The 25390-nt window shown below is 50.7% G+C and overlaps 1 protein-coding gene and 1 long non-coding RNA gene across 3 annotated transcripts; one reads left to right on the top strand and one right to left on the bottom strand.

Moving 5' to 3' along the window:
* Window positions 1-889: 889 nt before the first annotated feature.
* LOC120389259 lies at window positions 890-3447 on the bottom strand. The gene is made up of 4 exons (XR_005590844.1): window positions 3389-3447; window positions 3263-3315; window positions 2603-2735; window positions 890-1190 (listed from the first exon to the last, which is right to left on the bottom strand). It is a non-coding gene; the product is annotated as an uncharacterized LOC120389259 (long non-coding RNA).
* A 493-nt stretch (window positions 3448-3940) lies between these two features.
* Window positions 3941-17589, top strand: TMEM39B (transmembrane protein 39B). 2 transcript variants are annotated; one of them, XM_039511690.1, is made up of 9 exons: window positions 3941-4078; window positions 5923-6043; window positions 9084-9303; window positions 10336-10419; window positions 11487-11641; window positions 13151-13487; window positions 15865-16052; window positions 16571-16691; window positions 17193-17589. In XM_039511690.1, exons 1-9 carry the CDS (start codon window positions 4075-4077, stop codon window positions 17427-17429), a joined length of 1467 nt encoding a protein of 488 aa, XP_039367624.1. In that variant the 5' UTR covers window positions 3941-4074; the 3' UTR covers window positions 17430-17589. The 2 variants fall into 2 exon arrangements, with proteins under 2 accessions (XP_039367624.1, XP_039367623.1); XM_039511689.1 differs by having other exon boundaries at window positions 3958-4078; window positions 5840-6043.
* Window positions 17590-25390: the final 7801 nt, after the last annotated feature.

Genomic DNA, 25390 nt, shown 5'->3' with positions numbered 1-25390 from the left:
TGTAATAGATGTGGGAAACTGAGGTGGGAGGAGGAAGTGGTAACAGTAGTTAAGAGCGTGTTTTTACAAAGACTAGCAGTCTGCCTCTTTTTCCTATCTGTTGGGATTACTAAAGTGAATATCTATCTTATTTTACAACTTCACTGTGAGAGCTTTTCATATTTGTGAATGCCCCTGCATAAGAGGGGATCTAATCTTCAGTAGTGTATGTTCAGTAGGACAAAAGAGTAAATCACCTAGATAGCTAATTGTGGATTTTGGGGGGCTTTCTGGATTTTGAGGCCATCTTGGTTTTTAAGAATAAAGTTGGGCTCTTATTTGACCACAAAAGCAAATGGGGGTTCTATTTAATACAGAATGTGCCATCTGTTATACAGCAGAGCCGAGGACAGTTGATAATTACTTCTTGAACAGGAATACACTAAGCCACGCCCTTGCCTTCCAAAAGAACAAATGGGCATGGGATGATCTGCAAGGTGTCTGAGCAGGAATCTAGGAGTGACCAGCTGGGGCACCTTCCTCCCTGGGCCTCTGAACATTGAGTGCCTAGTAAGGATTGCAATACCTTGGTTGGGGAATGCAGGCAAGAAGAGGAAGTACTGATAACGAAAGACTTCTGTAGGTTGGTTGGTTTAATACCCTACTCTGTCTTGAGGGAGAACATTCAATCTCATTAACTAACCTAGCCTGTCTTTCAGAAGGGGTCTCTTTGTATGTAAAGAGAACACTGAAGTCTGCTGCTTCACTCACTCCAGAACCTGGAATGGAAGTGGTAACTGTCAGCATTGAAATGGAAAGTACGCCTCTTTCCCAGTTAAGCTGCTATTTCCTTTTCTAGCTTTAGAAGCAAACCCAGTAGTTTGCTCTAAAAATGCACAGGTTGCTACCTTAAACCTCAATGTTTGATGTGCAGTCAGTAATTGTAACGCACGATCTTTGCAATTACATATAGAACAGAACATTTCAATGAGTTAAGAAATGTGCTCTTGTGGATGTCTGAATAGTCATTTTCTGTGCATGGCCATCATAAAGGAACACTGTAGGCTGGAAAAGCGGATCCCTTTCACCATCTGGTATTGTCTTGTTTATAAACTGTGTTGCCTCCAGCCAGGACATAGCTGATCCTCTGTCGGATTGTGTAGTATCCCATCATCTGCACTGTAGCATTAGAAACACCCACAAGTTAGGAGCTGAAATTTAAAATAAAATAAAAGGGGAGGGGGCCGTTATTGGGGAAGACGGTCAAAATGGATCAAGGCAAATCTTAGTTTTATTATTGCATGGGTAGGAGCTAGGTTACTTAGCAAGCCTGCTTGGGCTAATATTTAGCAATACGTTAACCATATTAACGTAAGTTTATAGTTATTCCCTGTAGATAAAGGCCTTGACTGAATTTCCTTGCTTTCAAATGTGAGATTTTTAACATAGTTTATCCTCCTGCAATTACTACTTATCTGAAGCCATAAATCATGGAGTCTCTATCCAGTCCAGTGCTAGATGGGATGGGGATCCTGGATGTAGAGAACAGAAGCTGTGCTACAGAGAACAATCTATTTACTGCATTTCCTTCCAGGTTGTACACCTGAACATTTGACACATGGTTGAAATGCCTATAATGTAATTCCTGGTGCGATGACATCCATCACAAGTTGAATGTCAGAAATAGTCCGACTATAGAGGAATGCAACGTGACGGAGAGATTTTACGAGATCAGAAAGCTCAGGGATGAGAGACCAACGGGGTGCTGTGGAGGTGAATGGGATAAGAACCCTCAAAAATAGAGACATTTTAAGTCACTGTATCTGGAAGAGCTTTGCGGAGATTGAATGTGTTACGTAGGCAGTTGGTCTTGTTTTAATCTCATCCTAATACATTTTTAATTATACGGGTCGAATGTTAGACTGTTGGGCATTTCACACAGACAGTCCTGGAGAGGCTCCTCATTCTTCAGAAATTCATGTACCTTTTAAGGCGCAGTTTTGACAGGAGCTAGTCAAATCTGCATTGTCCTTTCCTGTTCCATAAGAATAGAAACAGTCAAAGCTTTACTGCATTTCTGTCCATTAGACAGATTTAATCAGCTGGGTAGCTTTGTTTTTTATGGCATGCTGTTAATTTAATAATTAACTACAGATTAGTGTTAGAAGTATACTGAAGAGTTTCAGGTTACTTGGATAGTCTAATAACACAGGCTCAGGTCTCCCCCACCATGTTTGTCAGAGCATCAGCATTTTCTGTTCTCCCTCTACAGTAAGTCGAGTCCTGGATCACAGACAGCTCCCTGCTAGTGTCATGAGTTATACTCAACTATGGGGATTAATCTATGTCCCATAGATTCAAGCACAGGAAAGAGTGCATGCTTAGAAGGGTAGGGACTGAGACCTCTGTTTTGGATGACAGATACTTGAAAGACCAAAATGCTATTACTGGGAGGCAGCTGACCCTGCGGTGGCACCATTAGAAGGATGATCCATTGAGAGACATCTAAGCACAAGAGTGTTGGGGGTTAGTAATGAAGAAAAAGTAAGGTAATGAGAGGGTTCTGTTGAGAATTTGTCCCAAAATTCTTTCTTGTTTATTTACACTTAAAAGTGCAGTTTACCTGTTACAAATGGCACTAAATGTACCTCATCTCCCCAATCATATGGATGTTGCTTTAGTCTGGAGCCCCTTAGCCACCACTTGCAGGTGAAAGGTTGCAGCCAGTGTTCCATTAAGTCCCATTTTCAGATTGCCTAGAAAAAAGGATTAACTTGTTTCTCTAAACATTGGAGTTCTTTCCAGCCCAGTGGACTCTTCTTCCCAGCCTGGATTGAAATTGCAGTAATTTTAGAGTTAAAGGGCCATTGAACTACACCTTTTTTGTCATTTTGACATGGGCTGTTTGGTTCCCTATAGCTCTGAAATGGCCTGTTTTTATTATTTGTAACTTTACAAAAAAGGCTACTGCCTAGCATCCCCCCCACATCCTGGCTACAGTACTTATTCACCTTTTACAACCCCTATTCCATCAATTTACAGCTGCCTTACATATATCTGATACACCTTGTCCACTACTTGGACAAATGAAACAGTTTAATATAAATCCTGCAGCAACATCTTATGGAGTTCTTCAAGCCCTGAAGGGACTTCTGCACAGAGCCTGACCACAGCTGTTTTTATAAACTATATATTAAATGTTTTTAATTTATAAGGGGGGTTGCACTCAGGCTTGCTATGTGCAAGGGGGCACTAGTACAAAAGTTTGAGAACTGCCTTATACCATTCCTGGCTGCTTTCCACTCCTGATTCTGTGCTGTACCCCTCCTCTTTCCCCTGAAATGAAAGATCCAATGAAAAAAGGGAAAGGAGGGGCCTTATAACACATTTTGCCAGCATGTGTCCTCACCTGTGCTGTGGTTATTAATATAAATGACATAGTGCAGTAGGAGACAGGCCTGCCCCATCAGAAATCCCCAGCCTCAAGGGTGGATACCACCATGGTGTAGCTGGAGGATGGCGATGCATCACCTGGCTGTCTGACACCTCACGAGTTATTTCAGATGCCACTGCCTCAGGTCCACATACAAACGGGGTTAAAATGTACGTTCCGATGACTGTGTGGCCTAGTGGTTACAGCTAAGCCGCCTGGTTCTGTTCACAAGCAGGGGTAAGGGAGCGTCTGGTGATTGTAGCAGAGGGGACGGGGACCCCAGGACTCCTAGGAGGGGAGTCGGGTGTCGTGGCTGTAGCAGGGGGCGTGGGGGACAGAGCCAGGACCGCCTGGGTTCTACCTTTTGCCGCGGCGCGTTGAGGAAGCCGCTGCCGTACCCCGTGCCTCAGTTTCCCCATCCGTGCAGCGGTGGGGGGCGAGGCGCCGCGTTCTGCGCCCGCCCCCCGACTCCGCCGCCGGGCGACGGCCCAGGGGCGGAGCCAGCTCCTCCGCCCTCCCCGGGGCCTCTGCCGCTTTAAGGGGCGGGTCCCGCTCGCGCGCGCTGAGGAAGTTTGTCCGCTCCTCGCCGCCGTCTCTCCCCTGGCGGCCCCGCCCGCCATATTGTCCCCGCCGCAGGCCGAGCTGCTGCAGCCGGAGCGGCGATGGGTGAGGGGGTGACGGGTGGGAGCGGCTCCGAGCCCCGGGCTCGCGGCACCCGCCCCTCGGTGTGATGGGGGGGGCGGTTCGCACAGGGGTCGGGCTGCAGATCCGGAGCCCCAGGGACCCCCCCCCCGCCCCGCTCTGTCCCCGGGCAGCCCCGCACATCACCCCCGTGCACGCGCCACGCCTCGGGCCCAGCCCCCCCGCGTGCCCCACGCACGCGCCTCTCCGCTGCGCCCTGCCCCCATACACCCCCCGGGGCCCGGGTGCGCCCAGCTTCAGCGGGGCCCTTCTGCTGCAGCAGCGTCGGGCCTGGGCTCTTCCTTGCTGCCGGGGGGTGGGGAAGGGGGGCGGGGAAGCGCTTTTTAATTTTATTTTTCACATCTGAGAGGCGTTTACTGCGGGTCTTGTCTGCTCTCCAGCGTAGCCTTCCCTAGTTTGCTGGAGGGTGTTTATTGGGAGCCCTGACACCTTCATTCATGAACAGGCAGCAGGGGTAAAACAAACAAAGGGAAGTGGTTCTTCTCGCAACCCACCGGCAACCTGTGGCACTCGGAGGATGTTGTGAAGGCCAAGAGCATAACAGGGTTAAAAAAAACCTAGATCAGTTCCTGGAGGACAGGTCCATCAATGGATCAGTTCCTGGAGGACAGGTCCATCAATGGATCAGTTCCTGGAGGACAGGTCCAGGACGGGCAGGGATGCAAAACAATGCTCTGAAGTGTCCTTAGAAGTGGTGCCAGAAGCTGGGAATGGGTGACACGGGATGGATCACTTGCTGATTCCCTGTTCTGTTCATTCCCCCTGGGGCACCTGGCACTGGCCTCTGTTGGAAGACAGGAGACTGGGCTGGATGGACCTTTGGTCTTACCTGCTATTGCCGTTCTTATATTCTAATTGAGGGACATGCCTGTTAATCCTTAACAAAGTTCTGTTAATTGGGAGGTTACGGGATAATTAAAGACAAATAACACAACAGAGTTTTAAGCAGTCAAGGCCCTCAAAAAACAAACAAAAACCCTCCCCTTTTAATAGTTCAATTTGTGCTCTGATGTTGCCATCTTACTACTTCTATAGGCGTTGAATAGTCTTCCGGCCAAGATAGGATTTAAACGTCCAGCATAAAAGAACAAGCAGATTTTTGTTGTTGTAAAAAAGATTCAGATTATTATTGTTTATACTGTGGTAGTATGTAGGAGCCCCAGGCACGGACAGGATGGACAGTCCTGCCCCCAAAGAGTTTACAGTCTTTGTCCATCGGAAAGAAGCAAAATGGCAGAAGCCCAACTTTTTTCTTCTGCAAGGCCTCTTTAAGAGAGGAAAAATGGATTTGTGGTTAAGGCATAAAACTGTGATTAAGGAGACCTGGACCTTCAGGCAAGCCATTTAACCTCTCTGGCCAGATTCTCAGAAGTATTTAGGCTCCTAACTTCCATTTATTTCAGTGAAATCCAAATACCTTTGAGGATCTGTTTTTTACGGAATTGTTGTAGTCACGTTGATCCCAAGATATGAGAGAGACAAGGTGGGTGCTGTAGTAATTTTTATTGAACCACCTCCTTCTCTTGGTGAAAGAGACAAGCTTTTAAGCAACATGGAGTTGTTCTTCAGGGCTTTGAGGGTCTGGGCCCCTGTACCTACATTGTCCCATCTGTAAAATAGGGATAACACTGTAGAGGTGCTGTGAAGTTAGGTGCAAGAGGTGTATGAAAGTTACCTACCTACTCTGCTCCAAATCCACGTGTGTTATAAATCTTTCCTTTTCAGTTTTAAGGATTGAAGAAATAGTCAAACAGTGAGCAGCAGTCCACCTCTCAGGGCAGTCTCCATACCCTTTGTTGTTATGGCAGGGGGAAGGCGGGGCCCTAACCGGACATCCTACTGCCGAAATCCTCTTTGTGAAACGGGGGCTACTGGGGGTTCTGGACATTCCACGAGTTCATCGGTCACTGGTGTGCGCTCACGTACCAGGTAAATATGCATCCCCTTTATTCCCTTATGTGCTGTGACAGTTCCTCCTCTGTGAAACACGTAGTTTGACAATGAGGCTGGTTCATGTTTTTCCATCCCTTACCCTGGCCGTTTTGTCAGTGATTCGGTGACTTTTTGGTTGGTATTTTGATGTCGGGTCGCAACAGTCTTGCTTATCCATGACAACTTCCCTGGAGCATGTTTTTGTCACTAAAGCAAAGAAGGGCGATTGAGAAGTGTGGGTTCCGATACACCCAGGACTGCCAAGTGCTTGGCATGTGATGCTTAGCTACCTGACGGGAGTGTTCTAAAGGACTTGGAAATTGGGGTGCTATAGACAAAGTTTTATTTTAAAAATGGCTCCAGAGTCCTGCTTGGTGGATCAACCATATCCAGCAGAGTATGGCAGTTGATGCGCTTCTGGGGCAGCGGTTGGTTAGTGCAGATGGATGCAGTCTGCTTTTCTTTCACAAATCCTAAACTGGTTGAATGGTAGCAGCTCAGCCTTGGATTATATGCTTTCACTTTCAATCTGACTTCTGTGGGGAAAGCACTGAAGTGTAGGGGAGGAGAGGGGAAGTTGTGCTGAGTGAGAAATTGAGGGAAATCAGCACTTTAGTATCCACATGATGAGCATTTCAAAAATACCTTGGATAGAACATCCTTGACGTGGCAGGTGAATATCCCTTAATATACTCCCTGCTTGTGTGGCTCTAGGCTGAGATGTTTCTTTAATATTACTCATTTATATAGCAGTTCATCCCAAGGGGTCCAGAGCACCTTATAATCCACATACATACAGCAGCCCTGATCTGCATGAGGCCTCCTTGGAGATGGAGGGCAAGCCACTGTGATGAGCAGGGAAAGGCTTGTCAGGGTGAGAATCTTACTCTATAAAAAGTGCCATTAGATCTCTAGTGTCCACACAGAGCCTGTGAGGCCTCGTGTCTCTGTCTTCTGGACACCTGTATTATAGAAGTGTTGTTTCCAGCAGGAGTTCCAAAGGTCAAAGGGTTGACTCAATCCTGTGAGTTTTGGGGCTTCTGGGATTTCAGAGCTAATGCTGCGAATGCTAAGTTATGCCTTCAGTGACACACCTGAGCCTCTGCATATGTCTACACTGCAATTAGAGGTGTGATTGCAGCATGTGTAGACATCCCTGAGCTAGCTTTGATCTAGCTAGCTCCAGTAACAATAGCAGTAAGGCCACGGCAGAACCGGTTAGCCCTGAGTACATACCCCAGGTCCTGGACGGCAGAGTACAGCCTGTGCTGCTGCCCATGTTGCTGCAATCTCCTTGCAGTTGTTGGAGCTGGTGAGATCAAAGTTAGTGTGTGTAAGACACTGTCACGTAGTCACAGACTCTGGCATGCTCTGAATGAAGTCAGTCAGGACTCTAGTGCAGTGTCTCCCCCCCCTCAGGGCACACTCTCATCAGGGCAAGCCTCCTTGGCTCCAGCACCTCCTGGGTCTGATCTGGGAGCATTCAGCACCGCTGTGCACAACATGAGCTCCCAGCGGTGAGTCCACCTGGATGGGACACCTGGGGAAACCTTCCATGCCGCCCCAAAGGAGCCATGCACCCCACCTCTGTAGTCAGCAGTGACGCTCAGCCAGCGAAGTACAACAGAAGGGTTTATTAGTCGTCGGAAACACAGTGTAGAACATACTTTGTTAGCACAATAAGCAGGAACATTCGGCAGAGTCCCTCGTAGGGGGGTCCAGAGCACATGGCCCCCAGCTGCCCCCAGTCCCAAACCAGGGACTGACCAGCATGCAGGCAACCCAGCCTCAGTCACCCCCAGCTGTCCCGCCTTCATGCTTTGTCTCTTTTCTGAGCAAACAGGTCACCTTATCTCCCCCTCTCTCTCTGTTCTCCAGCACCTTTGGCTGGCTCCTTGCAGAGGGCAGGCTCTGGCCATCGGTTGCGGGTGTCGGCCATTCTTACACCTGCCCTTTAGAGTGTGTGTGTGTGGGGAGGGGGGGCGATACACCTGTCCTCTAGGGGTCTCTGCAACAACAACGCACCTTTATCCCTAGATACTTGAGTAATACATAGGGGAAACTGAGGCGCGCACACGGTGTTGAGAGAAAACATTAAGACCATTCCCACTTCGTCAGTCACACCTCTGATAGCACTGTAGACAGACCTTCTGTTTAAGGCTTTCACAGTCTTATATTTTTAAAAAGCCCAGATTGCACCTCTTGTTTCCATTCACTTGACTGGAAGCTTTTCTGCCATCACTATAGCAGTGACTTTTATGGTTCTATGCTGGGATTTTTAATGGAAGTTTGGCATCTAATGCTCTGAAGCCCCTTTGGAAATCCAAGGCCTAATTACTGAGTGTTGTTGCTTAGGGACCATTCACTGGATGCACCTTGCTTGACTTGCATTTATACCCTTCTCTTTGAGTAAATGGTCGGTAGCCGGAGTTGCGCTTGTAAACAGGAATACAAACCTGTGACTAAACCTCATGGTTCCTCTGTGGCTTTAAATAGGCTTTGGGAGAATAAGAAATCTCATAATTTATTTTATTTACTTGAATTTTATGGCACCAAATCTTTCGTGCGTACATGTTACACAATGTAAGTAGTATGAGGCAGAAACACTTGCAACTAGCTTAAAAGGCCGCTCGGTGGCCCTGCTGGGCTGTGTGTGTACAAGCACTGCTCTCAGACCTTGCTCAAAGTAGGGGAATCTGATGTCATGGTGCTGCAGACTGGCCTGATCCCAAATCTAGTTCTTGCTATACAAACCAAATGCCATGCCTGTATCAGGCAAAAAGGTATCGGCACATCCTGAGCATGCAATGCTACTTCTGCATGTTGTCTCGCAGCTCCATGCAACAGGTGTCCTTTAAGCATTGGCTGTGCCAGTTCATTGCAGCCTCTGGGTGTAGTGTTTAGCTTGGGCTCCTCATTTAGCATAGACCCATCCAGCCTCTGCAGTCTGAGTGTTGCCTGGGGGTGGGCATTGTTGTTGTTTTTTCCTCAGCATATCTCAGGGGAGTAACTGGTGGGTTTTGGTTTATCTTGGTAGGAGCGGTTCAGGTACAGGCCTCTCCAGCCCTCCTCTGGCAACCCAGACAGTGGTTCCCCTCCGGCACTGTAAGATTCCAGAGCTGCCTGTGGAGAGGAGTGTCTTGTTTGAACTTCAGCTCTTCTTCTGTCATCTCATTGCTCTCTTTGTCCACTACATCAATATCTACAAAACTGTGTGGTGGTACCCGCCCTCCCACCCTCCATCACACACATCACTGGTAGGTACCCGGGTGTGTGCTGCTGTAGTCCCATAGATCCCTGCCCCAGTTTACCTCCAATCCCACTCCCATGTGCATGGCAGCTCTCTCCAGATTGCTGAGCACCCAAACCCATTCCCTCCCCAACAACTATCCCTGTTCCTCCTGCTCTTTGACAGCAACTGGGTAGATGCTCTGTTAGGACAGTACGTTAGTCTAAGAGCCAGCAGCCAATCTAGCCCATCTCTTGTGACAGTGGCATTTTTATAGTGCTAGGCAAAACAGCCGCCTTCCCAGCATCCTGTCACTGTAGGGAGCGCAGGGGTATGTGTTGATTCACTGAGCAGTGATATAACAAACATTGAGGGGGAAAAATGATATTTAAATTGAATGAACAAACCCCCTGGCTCCTACCAGCTCGTATGTTGAATGTATCTGTAATGTTAAGAATCATGAGATCTGGGATTCCATCCCAGCGCTGACTTTCCTTCTCGGAATAGAGTTGATCCTCTTAAATTGAATCCTTGGCGGAGTGGGGAGAAAGTGAGTAGCATACAGGAGAGGCGATGAGTAGAGGTGGGGATCCAGCATTTTAAGAGAAGCCTCTTTCATGACTGGAAGAAGCCGTGGCTCCATCTGACTGATGTTATTGTTCTGGGCTGAGCAGTAGAGCTCTCCTGTGGCTTCAAATGCATCACACAGGGAATTCTGCCTTGGACCATAACACAAAAGTATGGCTTATTGCGACTAGGTCCCAGCAGGCACTGCTCCGTCTTTGTTTGAGTAGCCTGGCCACATTGCATCCTAGGACTTAGTCTCCATAGGCTTCACTTTTTTTGTTAAAGACTAAGTGGCTATAATCAGCTCCACTTCATGGAAACTAGATGTGGCTCTGAGGCCCCAGGTAAATTGTCAAGTGACTCTAATTTGGGCAAAGTTTGGACACCCTGGCACAGTGCACACTGGCATTCTCCTGATAATCCAGGAGGAGAGAGGTAGGAGTGGCTCTGCTGCCTGGAGCAAAATAGAAGTGTTTCCTTTTTGTCATTGCAGAACTTTCATCTCATTGACTTCAACGTGCTGACGGTGACGACAATCGTCTTAGCGCGCAGGCTGATCGGTGCCATTGTGAAGGAGGTAAAGCCGCAGGCCAAACTCAGAAGTGTTCTCTCCTTCCCAACCTTCTCTGACTAGCATCTGTGTTTGCCTTTCTGTATTGTGGGTGCATTAGATAAAAGAATGCAGAGAAGTGCATTTCAACTCAATAGAGAGCCTTATCGACTCAAAACACCAGCCTCCTTAATTGTGTGCACTAGCTGTTATTGCTGAAGAGCCATCAGTAAAGCAACAGTTTCTGTAGGACCTGCATAATAGTGCTACAGAGAGATCTGCAGGTACTCTAAGCACTTAGTGCCGTGTGTTTTCAAAGGGATGTGCTGACATGAACTCAGTATAGAAGGTTCTTAGACTGGAATGATAAGTTTAAAAGCAAAAACTAGATGATAGATAGTACCTGGCAGCTTAAACATAGGGTGAAGTTTGGACCTACTGGAAGCTGAATGTAAACTCAAGTGTCCCTTTTAAACATCAGCCTTTTTCCTTCCCTGTTCTGAAGGGTTTTGAATTGACTGGAACATAAAACCTCAATGTGGTTTCCTACTGGAAAACTGATTTTACAGAGATGTCTCAATCCATTACTCATATGAGTTTCACTGTATTTATGTATATTTGATGGTTGCTGAATTCCTAGCATTTCAAACTGTAGTGAGTTTACTAAAGAATGATGTATGGCTCCTTTCACTTTCTCTTCCTCTTATTTCTTTCCACTGTGTTCAGAAAAGCAATCTGCTCCTTGCGTGAGCAGCCTTCTAGGCTGCAGACAGGTGACACACCAGGGCTAGACAAGACATCACAGGAGCTCTCCTCTCCCCCAGCGAAATGGGAAGTGTATTTGAAATCTGTGCCCAAGGTTCAGCTTCGTGATCTTGGGGGAATCCAAATGCAGATTCTGATCTAAACCAGGCCCATCTCATCTGGCTGCAGCCACATGGCACCTGGCGGTCACTCTGCCTCCATTACTGTGTGGTGCTGGTTTAGTGGGACTGAGTAGAGCTCATTCACTAGTTACGCTGCTAGTTTTTCCTGTTTGCTTTCCAGAAGGAAATAAGTTGTCTAACTCCTGCCCTGCTCTCTCCCCTCTGCAGGCTTCACAAAGCAGCAAAGTCTCCCTGCCCCGCTCCATTTTCCTTGTGATTACTCGGTTTGCGGTCCTCACTGGGACAGGCTGGAGCCTGTGCCGGTCAATAATTCACCTCTTCAGGACCTACTCGTTCCTCAATCTCTTGTTCCTGTGTTACCCGTAAGTACCTCTCTTCTCCCATCTGTGTTTAGATGAAGAATTTCTAAAGCTGCCTGTCCAATCAAATGCTGTTATTCCAATGCCATATGGGGCAAGATGTGGCTTGAAAGTAAATGATCACTTGACTTCCTTGCAACAGAACTTAACCTTTCACTCTCTTGGTAGATCATAAAGACTATATTAGGTTAGATCTCTTGGGGCAGGTATATGTCTCTTCCATTCTACTTGAATGACCTGCCCGGTGAAGGAGTTAACCACAGTTTGCAGGTTGCCCAGGGTTTCACAAAAGGACTGTCCACTTTGAGACTTCTCATGCTGTATAAATAATCCATTTCTCAAACTTGTCCTTGGCTGTTCAGTTTCCAGAACTTCCCACTTCCTTGTGTTGGTCCACAAATATCCTGTGCAAGATGGATAGAATCAAACACTTTTCCCCTGCCACTTGTTGACCAAATCTGAGGAACAAGGTTCTCTTTCTAGGCAGACAGCAGAATTATGCCCCCCTTCTGGGAAAGGTTTCTCTGCCAAGCGTGAATAGGTAAAGATTCAGTGTTGTAAGCAAATGTGGTTCGGATGTTAGAATCATTCTGCGCCAGTGAACTACGAAGCAGCTCATAAAGGTATGGGGCCATGCTCCGCCCGTCTTTAAGGTGACCAGGGTAAATGAGACGGGTACGTGGTTTCGGGTCAGCTAGCTGAGTTCCGTGACCCTGTAGGTGGGCAGATGTGAGGGTCACCATTGGTGGCGCTGGTATGGACAGTGCAGAGATGGTGTGATCTCACATGAATGACTGTGGTACAAGCGATGAGGACTGGCTCCTTGCCAGCTGTGATTAACAGAAGGAATCCTTCAAGGAGGAGAACCTAGCTGCTGGAACAGTATACAATAAAATCATGAGTAAGGCTATGATTATGTCAGGGAGGTCATGGAATCTGTGACTTCCATTGACCTCCGTGACATTTTCTGCCCTGGGGCTGGAGCTCCCAGCCAGCCCCATGCGCACAGCTCCCAGCCCCCAACCTGGTGGACGGGACCCTGCAGCTGCCCAGCAGGCAGCTGGCGGACTCTGCAGCTGCCCAATCACGGCGGGGGGCTGGCAGAACTGCATCTGCCCAGCTATGGCGGACAGCCAGTGGGACCCCACGCAGCTGTCCATGAGCTTTACTACAAATATCGGCGACAAAATTTAGCCTTAATCATGAGCAAGCTGTATTAATATTAACCGGCCACCTTCGGCAATGCACATCCAAAACCCACAGTGCATATTAGGTGGACCTAATTGTGTTGTCTCTCTAGCTTCCAGTAGGTATGTGGCCGGAGCCCTCTCACTGTCCCATTCTAGAGTGTGTGTGGGAAGTGGCTCCCATGATCCTAAACACCATTCACAAGGGGCTGTTGGGTGCTAACACTTCTTCACTGTCATGGGAATGGCAGTCAGACTCGGGAGGAATGGGGGGCGGGACTGGGGACGTTGATGTTACAGCCTTCCTGCCCATTTGCTTTTCCAGGTTCGGCATGTACATTCCTTTTCTCCAGCTGAACTGTGACTTCCGGAAGACAGCCCTCTTCTCCCAAGTGGCTAACATTGGCCCCCGAGAGACCGGGGAAGTGAACTCCAGGGGTAAAGACTATTTAACAGTTTTAAAGGAGACCTGGAAGCAGCACACCAGGCAAATGTATGGCATGGAGGCCATGCCCACCCATGCGTGCTGCCTCTCTCCAGACCTGATCCGCAACGAGGTGGAGTATTTGAAGATGAACTTTAACTGGAGGATGAAAGAGGTGCTGGTGAGCTCCATGCTCAGTGCCTATTATGTGGCCTTTGTGCCTGTCTGGTTTGTGAAGGTGAGTGCCCTGCACCCGTTCGTGCTCACTGCTCTAGCACGTGCTTCATGTCGCTCCTCCCACTAATGGGTCAAGTGAGGCAGGTTTGTTTGCGTCACTAGCAAAATCGGATGCCTGGCTGGGTATGGCTGCAGTCCGGTTAGTTCTCATCCGATGTATGGAAAGTGGGTGCAGTAAGTCTAAAGGCTGGTCTACACACACGTTCTGCAGAGACGCCCGTGTAGACAATCGTAAATCAATTTACATCTGGCTTGTTTGGGTTCGCTTAATTCTGAATTGTCCCGTGATGTGGTTAGTTTTGTGGAGTAGAAGGGGTCTGAATGTTGAGATGCTTTAAAGAAATAGATAAGTTTGAATTTAACTTATAATGCAATACAAAATCCTACTGTGTGTTTCAGCCACTGAACTCTGATTACCTTGAGTTACCCAAACTTCTGTATTCCTGTCATCCAAGGCAAAGTGTCATGTGCTTGTTCCATCCATTGGGGTGAAACTATTTTCCCCCATGGACTTACAGAATTTCTTCTTTGGTTATGGCCAAGCCAACTTTTTATGAACTGTAATGTCTTGTTGGGCCAGATTCAAGACAAGAATAAAACTGATTTTCTTTTCTATCCTACCTCTCTTTAGGGAGGGGGGTAAATTGTAATAGAGGGGACTCTCCCCCATCTATTTTATTGGATTTTCACAGTAGGTTGTACTGTGCAGCAAATGTATTTGGATGAGTATAAAACGAGACTGGAGACTTCAGGGACCTATCGTAATCTGCCATGCATCTGGCTTCATGGTTGTCACTTTTGGGACTAGAATTCAAAGCCACCTGCTCTAAAAGTGCAGGCCTCCTGCCATTTGAGCTAAAGGAGGATCATTGTTAGCGTCTATTCCTTGACTTTAGCAAAGCTTTTGTTACGGTCTCCCATAGTATTCTTGCCAACTAGTTAAAGTAGTATGGGCTGGATGAATGGACTATAAGGTGGATAGAAAGATGGCTAGATCGTTGGGCTCAATGGGTAGTGATCAATGGCTCCATGTCTAGTTGGCAGCCAGTATCAAGCCGAGTGCCCCAAGGGTCGGTCCTGGGGCCGGTTTTGTTCAGTATCTTCATTAATGATCTGGAGGATGGTGTGGACTGTACCCTCAGCAAGTTTGCAGATGACACTAAATTGGAGGAGTGGTAGATATGCTGGGAGGGTAGGGATAGGATACAGAGGGACCTAAACAAGGGCAAGTGCAAAGTCCTGCACTTAAGATGGAAGAATCCCGTGCACTGCTGCAGACTAGGGACCGAATGGCTGGGCAGCAGTTCTGCAGAAAAGGACCTAGGGGTTACAGTGGACGAGAAGCTGGATATGAGTCAAAAGTTTGCCCTTGTTCCCAAGAAGACTAATGGCATTTTGGGCTGTATAAGTAGGGGCATTTCCAGCAGATCGAGGGACGTGATCATTCCCCTCTCTTTGACATTGGTGAGGCCTCATCTGAAGTACTGTGTCCAGTTTTGGGTGCCACACTACAAGAAGGATGTGGAAAAATTGGAAAGAGTTCAGTGGAGGGCAACAAAAATGATTAAGGGGCTGGAGCACATGATTTATGAGGAGAGGCTGAGGGAACTGGGATTATTTAGTCTGCAGAAGAGAAGAATGAGAGGGGATTTGATAGCTGCTTTCAACTACCTGAAAGGGGGTTTCAAAGAGGATGGATCTAGACTGTTCTCATGGTACCAGATGACAGAACAAGGAGTAATGGTCTCAAGTTGCAGTGGGGGAGGTTTAGGTTGGATATTAGAAAAAACTTTTTCACTAGGAGGGTGTTGAAGCACTGGAATGGGTTCCCTAGGGAGATGGTGGAATCTCCTTCCTTAGAGGTTTTTAAGGCCCGGCTTGACAAAGCCCTGGCTGGGATGATTTCGTTGGGGTTGGTCCTGCTTTGAGCAGGGGTTGGACTAGATGTCCTCTTAAGGTCCCTTCCAACCCAGATAGTCTATGATTCTAGCAGTATGGGGTCTATGAGCAGTAGTGATTCTCCCAGTGGCATAGGGACAGAGTATTGCAGCATACGTGTCAGTTGTGGAATTCATGCTCAGTCACTGTGCCCCTTGTATGCAGAAGAGCGACTGTTGCCCGAATAGGACCCCTTCACCCAGCTGGTCGTAGATTTTGATTCTGAAGTGTTCAGAAGCTTAACCTTTTCTTGGTTGGCCAATTACTGCTGAGTGCAGGGCTGGTACAGCTGCTGCGCTGCTCTGCCTCTGATTTCTCAAGCAGCAATAATTGCTGCCGTGAAAAGGCGCTGGTTCGCTTGAGTGCCTCGTGGTCTGACTCTGCTTTGTTGGGTCAGGGTGTCCGAACGCATTTTTACACTGTATTCCTGCCCCCCCCAGAACACTCAGTATTACGACAAACGGTGGTCATGTGAGCTGTTCCTGCTGGTGTCCATCAGTACGTCTGTGATTCTGATGCAGCATCTCCTGCCTGCCCGCTACTGTGACCTCCTCCACAAAGCTGCGGCACACCTGGGCTGCTGGCAGAAGGTCGATCCTGCCCTATGCTCCAATGTGCTACAGCATCAGTAAGGACCTCTCCCACTGGCTAGCACTGGTTTGTTCTCTCTTGTATGCTGGGGTGGGGAGCTAATCTGCCAGGCTGCTATTCGCCCTGGGGGAGAGAGATCTCGCTCAGTTCAGCAACGGGAAACATGAAACCAGACTTGCTCCGTGTGTCTGCTAATCAGCCTAACGCTGTATGGGCACGATCTAGCCATCCCCCACCAAATGCAGCAAGCAAATCTCTGGTTTGTTGGTAAGCAGCGACACTGGCTATTAAACGCTTAGTTGTACAGCTCGACGAGCCAAATTCTGCCCTCGCAAATAACCGCAACTTGACATCTTAGCAAACAGTTACAAGAGTCCTTAGTGACAGGCTCAAGGATTAGGACTGTAGGTGGTGGCATCGGTGTAGCGCCCCCAGCTAATTGGGGGAATGCCATTGACTCCTCTGCAGAAGCTCTGTTCAGAGCCGCAGCCAGCTGCCATGTGACTGATCCTGCCATTCTGGAGGTGGGACTAAGGGAGTTGGTTTCTCTTGCAGGTGGACAGAGGAATGCATGTGGCCACAGGGGGTGCTGGTGAAACACAGCAAGAACGTGTACAAAGCCGTGGGCCATTACAATGTGGCTGTGCCATCTGATGTCTCACACTTCCGCTTTCATGTAAGCTGGCGTTGTTCCTCCTTCATTATTAGAATTATTTATAATAGTGCCTAGACAGGATCAGGGCCCCATTGTCTGGGGCACCGCACAGAGAGTCCCTGCCCCAAAGAACTTACAGTCTAAATAGACAAGAGAGACACAAAGTTGGAAGGCCAGGAGGCACCGAGAGGTGAAGTGACTTCCTCACGATCACACAGCAGGGCAGTGACCGAGCCAGGAATAGCCCCTGGTCTGAGTCTTACTCCTGGGCTTTCTTTCTCCCTATCCCAGGCCTCCTGAGCACTACCAATGGGGGAGCTTTCTGAAAAGGACCTCTGTGCGCTTGCTCTGGGGATGAGAGCACCAAAGTTCTTTTCATTTGTGAGTGAGAAGGGAATGTGCTGCTAGGTCTGAAATCTTAGTGCGTTAGCTCATGGAGCATTCATTCCTCGTGTGTTCCGTATTTTCTGTGGAGCGTCTGACTCCCATGCAGCACCTTACCCTGGGCTCTTTGTCCTCCAGTTCTTTTTCAGCAAACCGCTGAGGATCTTGAACATTTTAATTCTGCTGGAAGGAGCTGTCATCTTCTACCAGCTCTACTCACTGATCTCGTCAGAGAAGTGGCACCAGACCATCTCGCTGGCTCTCATCCTCTTCAGCAATTATTACGCCTTCTTCAAGCTGCTGCGTGACCGGCTGGTACTGGGAAAAGCTTACACATACTCTGCCAGCAGAGACTCAGAGCAGAAGTTCAATTAAATCGCACTGCTGCTCAGCTTGTATTACGGATAAAACCTTAAAAAAAAAAAAAAAAAAAACCACACAAACAACCTCAGAGCTTTGTATTTTTGTTACCACTGCTTTTTTCTTTGATAACTGATGTAATTAAAAGGAAAAAAACATATTTTTGTACTCCCAACAGCTGTTTGTGTGTTTGTTATTTAGCTGCATCAAACAATCAGCCTTCCACATCCTATCTTTACTTAGAGGGCATCTCCGCATTAACAAATGACTCTGAACCTCCGTTCTTGACAGGTGCAAATGTTGTTTATCTGTGGGGGAGGAGGATGTTGGAGGTCTGCCTGTGGAGTTGGGGAGGAATGAATAGATCAGTGTGATCACGTTTAAAAGCTGCTTGTTGGTTGGGAGCAGTCGAGCCAAAGGCCTTGTCTACAGGAGGAGGTTGTACTGACTCGGTGAAAGTGGCGTGGACACGTAGTCCGAGTGCCTTCATGTGATTTAGCTTAAATCAAAATAAACGCCCATAGAAGGGGGTCGTGCCACTTTAACTTCATCTATTTAGAACCAGATGATTCAGATCAGTGAAATTTCTTCTCTCTTAGGCCTTGACTGCACCATCTGGTTTAAAAATCGTATTTTAAAAACCAACAAAACCTGCTTCCCCTCCTTCTAACTGGCACTCCCTGAGACGATTAGAGTAAGGCTGTGTTTACCCTACAGACGTCTTCTGGCGTAGCTGTGATGGTCAGGAGCGTGACAAGACGTGATCTCTGACTGACAGAACTGCTGGCAGAAGCCCCTAGTGTAGACACAGCTATACTGGCGAAACTGCTGTTACACATATGGCTTGTTTTGCTTGGGGGTATGTGGTTTTACCACCGTGGTGCAAAGTGCAGCTTTGCTGATATTGCTGCAGCCACACTGGGAGTTCTTTGCTACTGTAGCACACCAGTAAAGCAATCCTGGTGTAGACAGCCTAACGGGGAATTAATACTTTTCCTGTCTCCCTTTGAGGCTGGGTTTACACTGCAATTCAAATAGCCTGGCCAGATTTACTCTGGGGGGTCTCAGGTACATGGCAGCCCTGTGCTCGGGGAGTTTCTGGGGCCACCGCCTTTGCAGGGGGAGGGTTGCAAACACTGCATTCTAAACCCCAAACTCTGGTATTTTACCAAATGGAAATATTTGGGGTTGTCTTTTTTTTGTCCTGTTTTATACTAAACGCCTCTGAAAGGAGAGTTGCTGGGCGGGAGGGAAAGGTTCTGTAAAGGTCCAAAGGCTTTGAACACAAAGAACCAGCTGGGTGACTGACACGTGTATTTCTAACTGGCTCATTGCTGTGAGTTTATATTGTGCGATTCACACCTCTCAACTTCCTATGTTTGCCCTGGAGCAAGGACAGCTGGTGGGGAGCTGCTTTCAGTTAATGCCTAACTATGTTTTTGCAGCAGGTTAAGTTATTGATTAAAGACATTTTGTAAGTACCCGTGATCTGGCGTATTCTGTCATTCAAGCCACTCTCCTACGTTTTGGCAATTTCTAAAAAAAAAATCTTCGTAAACAGTTGCCTTTAAAGTATTCTTTGCAAGGCAAACCATGTGGAAGTTATGACTGGGATAAACTAAGCTTTGAAACTGCTTCCCACCCCGCTCCAGTCATTTCATAGTGACCTGTACTGGAAAAATAAATTGCACGTGTGTCCTTTCTTTGTTTTGTTTTTTTTAAACCAAGTGTCTCCCTCTCCCTCCAGCTTCCTTCATTTATTTTATTCTTCTGCACTAGAAGTTCAGGTCGTGTCTAGGCTGGAATCTTCTGTGGCATTGGAGAACTAGTGTAACAAAGGACATTACAAAAGTACAGTTGGAGTAATGAGGCAGGGGACAGATTGTTGCTGGTAGCTGCTATTTGTTTAGCTGCAGTGGCCAGTACTTCAGTGAAGGGAAAACAACCCTGCCCTTTCAAGGAAGGGATTCACAAACCTTGGGAGCTAGACGCCTTTCTGAGAAGAGCAGCCTTGGCCTTTCTGCTTTGAAAATGAAAAGAAAGCAGCTGGTTTTTTTTAAATCCAAGCCTGATCCAGCATCAAGAAGCAAAAAAGGGCACAAATCTCATTTTTATCATACTCTTAGCCTCTTACCTTTAAAAAAACAGGCCTGAGGCTTGTCCCAAATGCCCAGAACCAAATGCCTTTCCCCAGCTGGGTGCAGCCACTACAGGCAAAACGTGTATAAGTGCCACGACCACCTCCAAAGCAGCTGTCTGTGGATGGTGCAGGCAGGGGCCATCTGCAATACACCCTTTGGGATCATGACTCTTCAGCGGGCACACTACACACGAGAGGCCGTTGTCAGAGGACGTGATGCAGGCTGTACATCCTGCAGAGTTCGGCCCTTCTGATTCAGGGTGGGGGAGAAGCTGGAATTGTGGCGGTTTAGCCCTGCAAATGTGTGCAAGGGCACTCTTCAGCCCAACCCCCTGTGGTGGGGAGTGCCTGGTGCTGGCACTAGTGGGCAGCAGAGAGCTGCTCCTCCCTTAGTTGTTCATCATTGAGCAATGATGGCAGGCTGGTGTCATTCTGTCAAACCCAGCCTGCTCTTCTGCTCAAGGGTTCAGCTGGCTACAGTTAGGAGCAGGGGAAAGCGACTGGGGCCATGCAAACGGCCTGGAACAAAGTGACCAGGGAGAACTGGTTTGTAAGGGGGAGGGGAGGCCTCCAGAAAGTCAAACCCGCCAGCGCTGCAGTCTGGAGGAAGGATGGGACCAGGGCTGGAACAGCCCAAGACAAGGCAGGTCCGGTTCAGACACGTCCCTGGAATGGCCGCAGCAGGAGCGGTTACCCTGACACGGCGGGAGGGAGCCACTACTGACCCAAGTAACGGCAGAGATGGCTGCAACTGAAGGCCACGACATCTACCCAGTAATGAGGGCAGGCCTCCATCCCACATCCCCTGCCAGCTGCACCCCAGCAACCCTTAGTGATGAGAGCACTGAAAACAAACGCGAAGAAGAAGGAAACGCTGCCTGCTGCCCAGCGTGAAAGCGGCCGCATTGGCTTGGCAGACAGGAAGGGAGGGGAGAGGGGTGGCGCTGCAAGGTGGCATGTCAAGTGCACAGTGACCCTGGGTTCCTCCCAGTGCTCCACCTGCCTGAGCAGCATTTGACGGCCATGTGCCCCGTAAGGCTGGGTGCATGGCAGCTGTCCCAGAACTTTTCCAGGCTAATGGCCTGGTGCCCTGCCTTGTCCCTCATCTGGGGAGGAAACGCCACCTCAGCAGGTGGCCAGGCAGACTCAGTGCTGAGACACCACCAGCCCGGCCCCCAGGGGAGCGTGTGGAGCAGGGGCTGAAGAGTTCTCGGTTGGAAAGAAACTGTAACATACTGGCTGAAAGCCCCCCACACCAACCACCTTGGAGCCCATCACTCATCTCTAGCCAGCCAGGAGTTAGAGGAACAAGCGGTGCCACCGTCTCCAATGGGCAGGGAAGAGCAGCCAGCAACTAGGGACAGAAAATGAGCTAATCAGAAAACACAGGGCTCCAGTGGCTGTAGGATGGCTGGATCGCTTCAGCATGTGCCAAGCCGCCATATTAGCTAAGAGCCGCTCAAAATGGACAAGCGCACGCCTGAGAGCCCCTCGGGGCCGGGCCTGGCTTTGGGGTCTACGTCTGCATAGACCAGGGGTCAGCAGCCTTTCAGAAGTGCTGTGCCGAGTCTTCATTTATTCACTCTCATTTAAGGTTTCGTGCGCCGGTAACACATTTTAATGTTTTTAGAAGGTCTCTTTCTATAAGTCTCTAATATAGAACTAAACTATTGTTGGATGTAAAGTAAATAAGGGTTTTTAAATGTTTAAGAAGCTTCAATTAAAGTTAAAATGCAGAGCCCCCCTGGACTTGTGGCCAGGACCCGGGCAGTGTGAGTGCCCCTGAAAATCAGCTCGTGTGCCGCCTTCGGCACGAGTGCCATAGGTGCCTACCCCCGGCATAGACCCTAGTGCAGCGTGGGCCTCGGGCCTGACTAGGGCCCTCCCTAGGTGCTACCGGCCTGCAAATAATCCTGCTTCACCACTTCCAGAGGGAAGCCCCTTGCAGGCCCGGCCTCATACCCAGGGGCAAGCAGGGACGTGACACACGTGCGTGGGAAATGCATGTCATCGTGCGCGGCTGCAATTTCTGTCCCCTGCAGTCCCGCCAAGTGCCCAGCTCCTGGCATAGCCGGGGGTCTTATTCTAGAGGCACTTGTTTAGTCTACGCCTCTTGCTTTTTTACCTGTCGGTGCTGCTTGCATACCCGACCACTAGGCGGCCCTCCTGCCATGCACTGGGCGCAGTCGCTGCAACAGATGGCATTTTGTTTTTCCAGCCTCTAGATGCAGAGGTGACACTAACCCTAAGGCTGCCCCCCCCCCTCTGCCCCCCCAATCCCCAGGATGCATGTGCTTTACTTTGGCTGCGCTGCCAAGCTCGTGCTGCAGCACCAGGCCCCTCCTGGCCTAGGGCAGAGCGGCGTGTCTGACACACACAGCTTTGGGGGTGTAGGGCGCGAGCCATGCACGGCTAAAGCGCTGGGCTCAACTTTAACTTGGGTCACAAGTGCAGCGAGCCAGGCAGGCTCAGCCCTCATCCCGAGCGCCCAGTTTCCTACACTGGGCTGTGCAGCACAGCCTGGGCGCACAGTGCTGGGTCGCCTCCCGCTTCCAGTTGCTCCACTGAGAAGACACTAAATACACCCTCAGGTAAGTACGGCCCTGCAGGCATTTCGTCACAGCAGCAATGGTTGGTGCTGCCACGGGGAGACAGCGGTGCCCCTGTCGCCCCCGCCCAGGACAATGTTTGTGGCTCCCTGCCCCAGGGCATGTTTAGCCTCAGCACGAGTTGGGAAGCCCAGACGTCTCAGCTGTCCATCCGGAGCCAGGTGCAGGGAAGGACAGTGTGGCCTTAGCGCCGTCTGGGCCCACAGGGAGCCTTGAACCACCACGTGCCTCCTGCACAGCATGCGAAGAGTTGGGGCTTGCAGAAAAGCAAGCAGCCTCTGCCGCCGGGGAGGGCCTGGGCCGCAGCTGCATGCACTCCAGCACAGCATGCACGCCAGGTCAAGGCCTCCGGGGGCGGGGGTGTCAGTGTGCCCCTTTGTACCCGCAGAAGGAACCAGGCTCAGCACCATGCACGGCTGAATGACTCCGTGAAGCACTGTGCCAGTGCCACCCTGCTAGTTAGTACCAGCCAGGCCCAGCGCATGCCCTGCTGGTGTTCCGGTGGGATCTGATGCCAGAAAAAGGGCAGCAGTGCTGAGCGGCCTCATGCAGACGTGGCAGGACACCACCACAGCCATGAGAACTGAGCATCGGCCAGCAATTTACTCACCATTTCCCCAAGGGCGGCTGCCCTAGGTGGGCGGGAAGGGCCTGGTCGCTTTACCACTGTTCCTTCCCTGCTCAGGGCCAGCTAGCTGAGACAGTGGGGTAAACCCGGTGGCCCCCGGACACGCCTGTTCCCCCTACAGGAGTTTGAGCAGTAAGCCAACGCCCAAGGCAGGTGAGGCCACAGAGCCCAGCTGGGCTTTGCAGCCACTGGCCTGGTGTGATTCCTCCCTGCCTGCTGGAACGTGACGGGGAGGGGAGGTGACGCTTTGGGCAGCCAGTGACCCACGGAGGGGGAAATGGGGGGGAGGGGTTGCAGGCGCTCCAGCCACTGGCCCCAGTATGCTTCGCTCTTGCTGCAGCTCCGAGGGCTCCCGCTGGCTATCTAGGCCACCCAAGCACCATCTGTGCCAGCAAGATTATTGCAAATGAACTAAGAAAGGTCTTAGCCCAGAGATTAAATATTTAATAGCCGTGTTTATTCCACGGAGAAGAACAGGCCTCCGTGACGGGAGCCAGCCGGGCAGGGCAGGCACCTGCAGAATTGGCTTTTCACAGCCCCCCTGCCCCAGTTCCAGCTGCAAACCCAGGGAAGCTGAGGGGTGTATCTCCAGCCCTGACCCTTTGCGGTCACTGCACTCACACTCACGGGCGCAAGCAGGTCTCGCCCTAGCCAGCTACCCCAGGCCTCATTGCTCTGGCCAGGCCTGTGCATGGAGCACGTTGCCAGTACGAGCCTGGCGGAGCCGTCCCAGCATGGCCACAGCGTGTGCTGGCAAAACGGCCCCTCCCCGCCAGAGAAACGCTCGAACAGACCAGTGTAACTGCGTCTGCCCACGGGGCTCCTGCCAGCACAGCTCTGTCCCTCAGGGCCCCCCCGCGTCACAGGGCTGGCCCCTGCCTCGCCCGCGGGTTATACAGCGGTTCCACCCAGCTCTCGCCGCTTGTTCGGCCTGCCGAGCGCTAGCCATGGGGCAGGCCCAGCCGGCATGAGTCAGTCTCCCCCCCACCCCGCCCCCGCCCCATAGGGCAGTCTCCCCCCTGCCCCATGGCAGCGCTCACATGCCCTCCCCTCTCCCAAGAGCTGCCCGTGGCTTCTGGGAGGTGAATGAAACAGAGCGGCTGAGGGATGCAGCAAAGCCAAGCCATTGGCTGTTTCCACAGCAACAGCTGAGCGCTGATTTATTTCCAGGGTAATTAAAAATGCCTAGAGCAAAGCAGCAGTGCCCCCCCCGCAACCACCCCTGCATTGGGCCACCTCCCCCACACACCCTTCAGCCCTTGGCCGTGCCACCCCAGAGTCTGCCCAGGACATGCAGGCTTGCCAGGGCCTCCCCAGAGCAGGCCTGGGCAGATGGGGGCCCACAGGGAGAGGAAATGAAGGGAGCGTGTCCCACCCGGGGGGCTCGCTCCAGTCCTGCCCCCCACCCAGCCCCCTTGGCATCCCCTTGTCTCCAAAGCGGCCTGCAATTTGCATTGGGCTGCAGGTCAGGGAACATGCAGCTGGTGGGGTGTGTGACCCCCACCTCCCTCCAACCCTCATCCCACCAGAATGGCCCCCGGGGCCCGGGAGCTGCCCTAAGCCAAGTGCTGCAAAGGGTTCTTGTCCTGGAGTCGCCCCTCCTGCAGCTAGGCCTCGAATTCAACTCCGTGCAGCTTAGGAGCCAGCCCCCCTACCTGTCTCTGTGACGGTGCCCTCGCCCGCTGGAGGGCAGCTGCCAGTCAGGGCCCAGTAGGGACAGTATGGAATTAAGGCTGGCTTGCTGAGGGAGAGCGGAGGGCATGTGAGCGCAGCCATGGGGCTGGGGGGGAGACCCAGACGGAGGGCGAGAGACACAGGCAGGGGGCCAGCAGGGCTCCACAGGCGAAACAAATGGGCCAGTGGGCAGGGACAGCCAGCAACTACCAGCACGCATGCGCCTCGCCAGCAGGCAGGTAAGATCACGTCATCGGCCCGCATGGCAGGGAACATGCAGATGTTTACCAGTGTCCGGCGACCTCCCCCTGTCCCCACCCTGCAGCCATTGGGGAAAGCAGAGGAAAGTGCGGGAGGCAGAGGGTCTCAGGCCAGGGCACACCCCATTCTGCCTGTGAGACGCGTGTTGGGATCTGTCACGACCACAAGTAGCCGGGACCTCAACTTTCCATCATCTCACAGGCCAGGCCAGAGGGCTGCTCTGAGAGCCGGAAATAAATGGCCCGTCCCCAGCCGCGTGGTCCCATCGCCAAGTACAGATGCAGCCAGATCGGCTCAATGACAGGAAGGGCTTTCGGATGCAGGCGCCACGGTAACATCCATCGCAGCTGCTCCCAGAACGGGGCTTGTGACTCCCCCAGAGCCGCCACTGGGGATCCTTGCAACGCTGTGTGCCCGGAGCTTTCAGGATTAGCTCCCAGGATCCCCCCCACCCCGAAGGAGTTAGCTCCTGGCGATCCTTTTGGGGTGTGTGAGGAAAGGCTGCCCTGCAGATGTGTGAAAGGACTCGCTGCAACCCAAATCCCTGCCAGCTGGGCGTTCCAGCTCCCGGCACTAGTGGGCAGCAGAGAGCTGCTCCTCTCCCAGCGCCAGCTCAAGCATGGGGGCTCCCTGGAGTCAGGAATGGGGACAGTGACTGGGGCCC

Source organism: Mauremys reevesii, linkage group 23 (assembly GCF_016161935.1).
Source record: "Mauremys reevesii isolate NIE-2019 linkage group 23, ASM1616193v1, whole genome shotgun sequence".
NCBI lineage: Eukaryota > Metazoa > Chordata > Testudines > Geoemydidae > Mauremys > Mauremys reevesii.
Note: the sequence above shows the minus strand (reverse complement) of the source record. Positions and strands in the feature narration are given on the sequence as shown.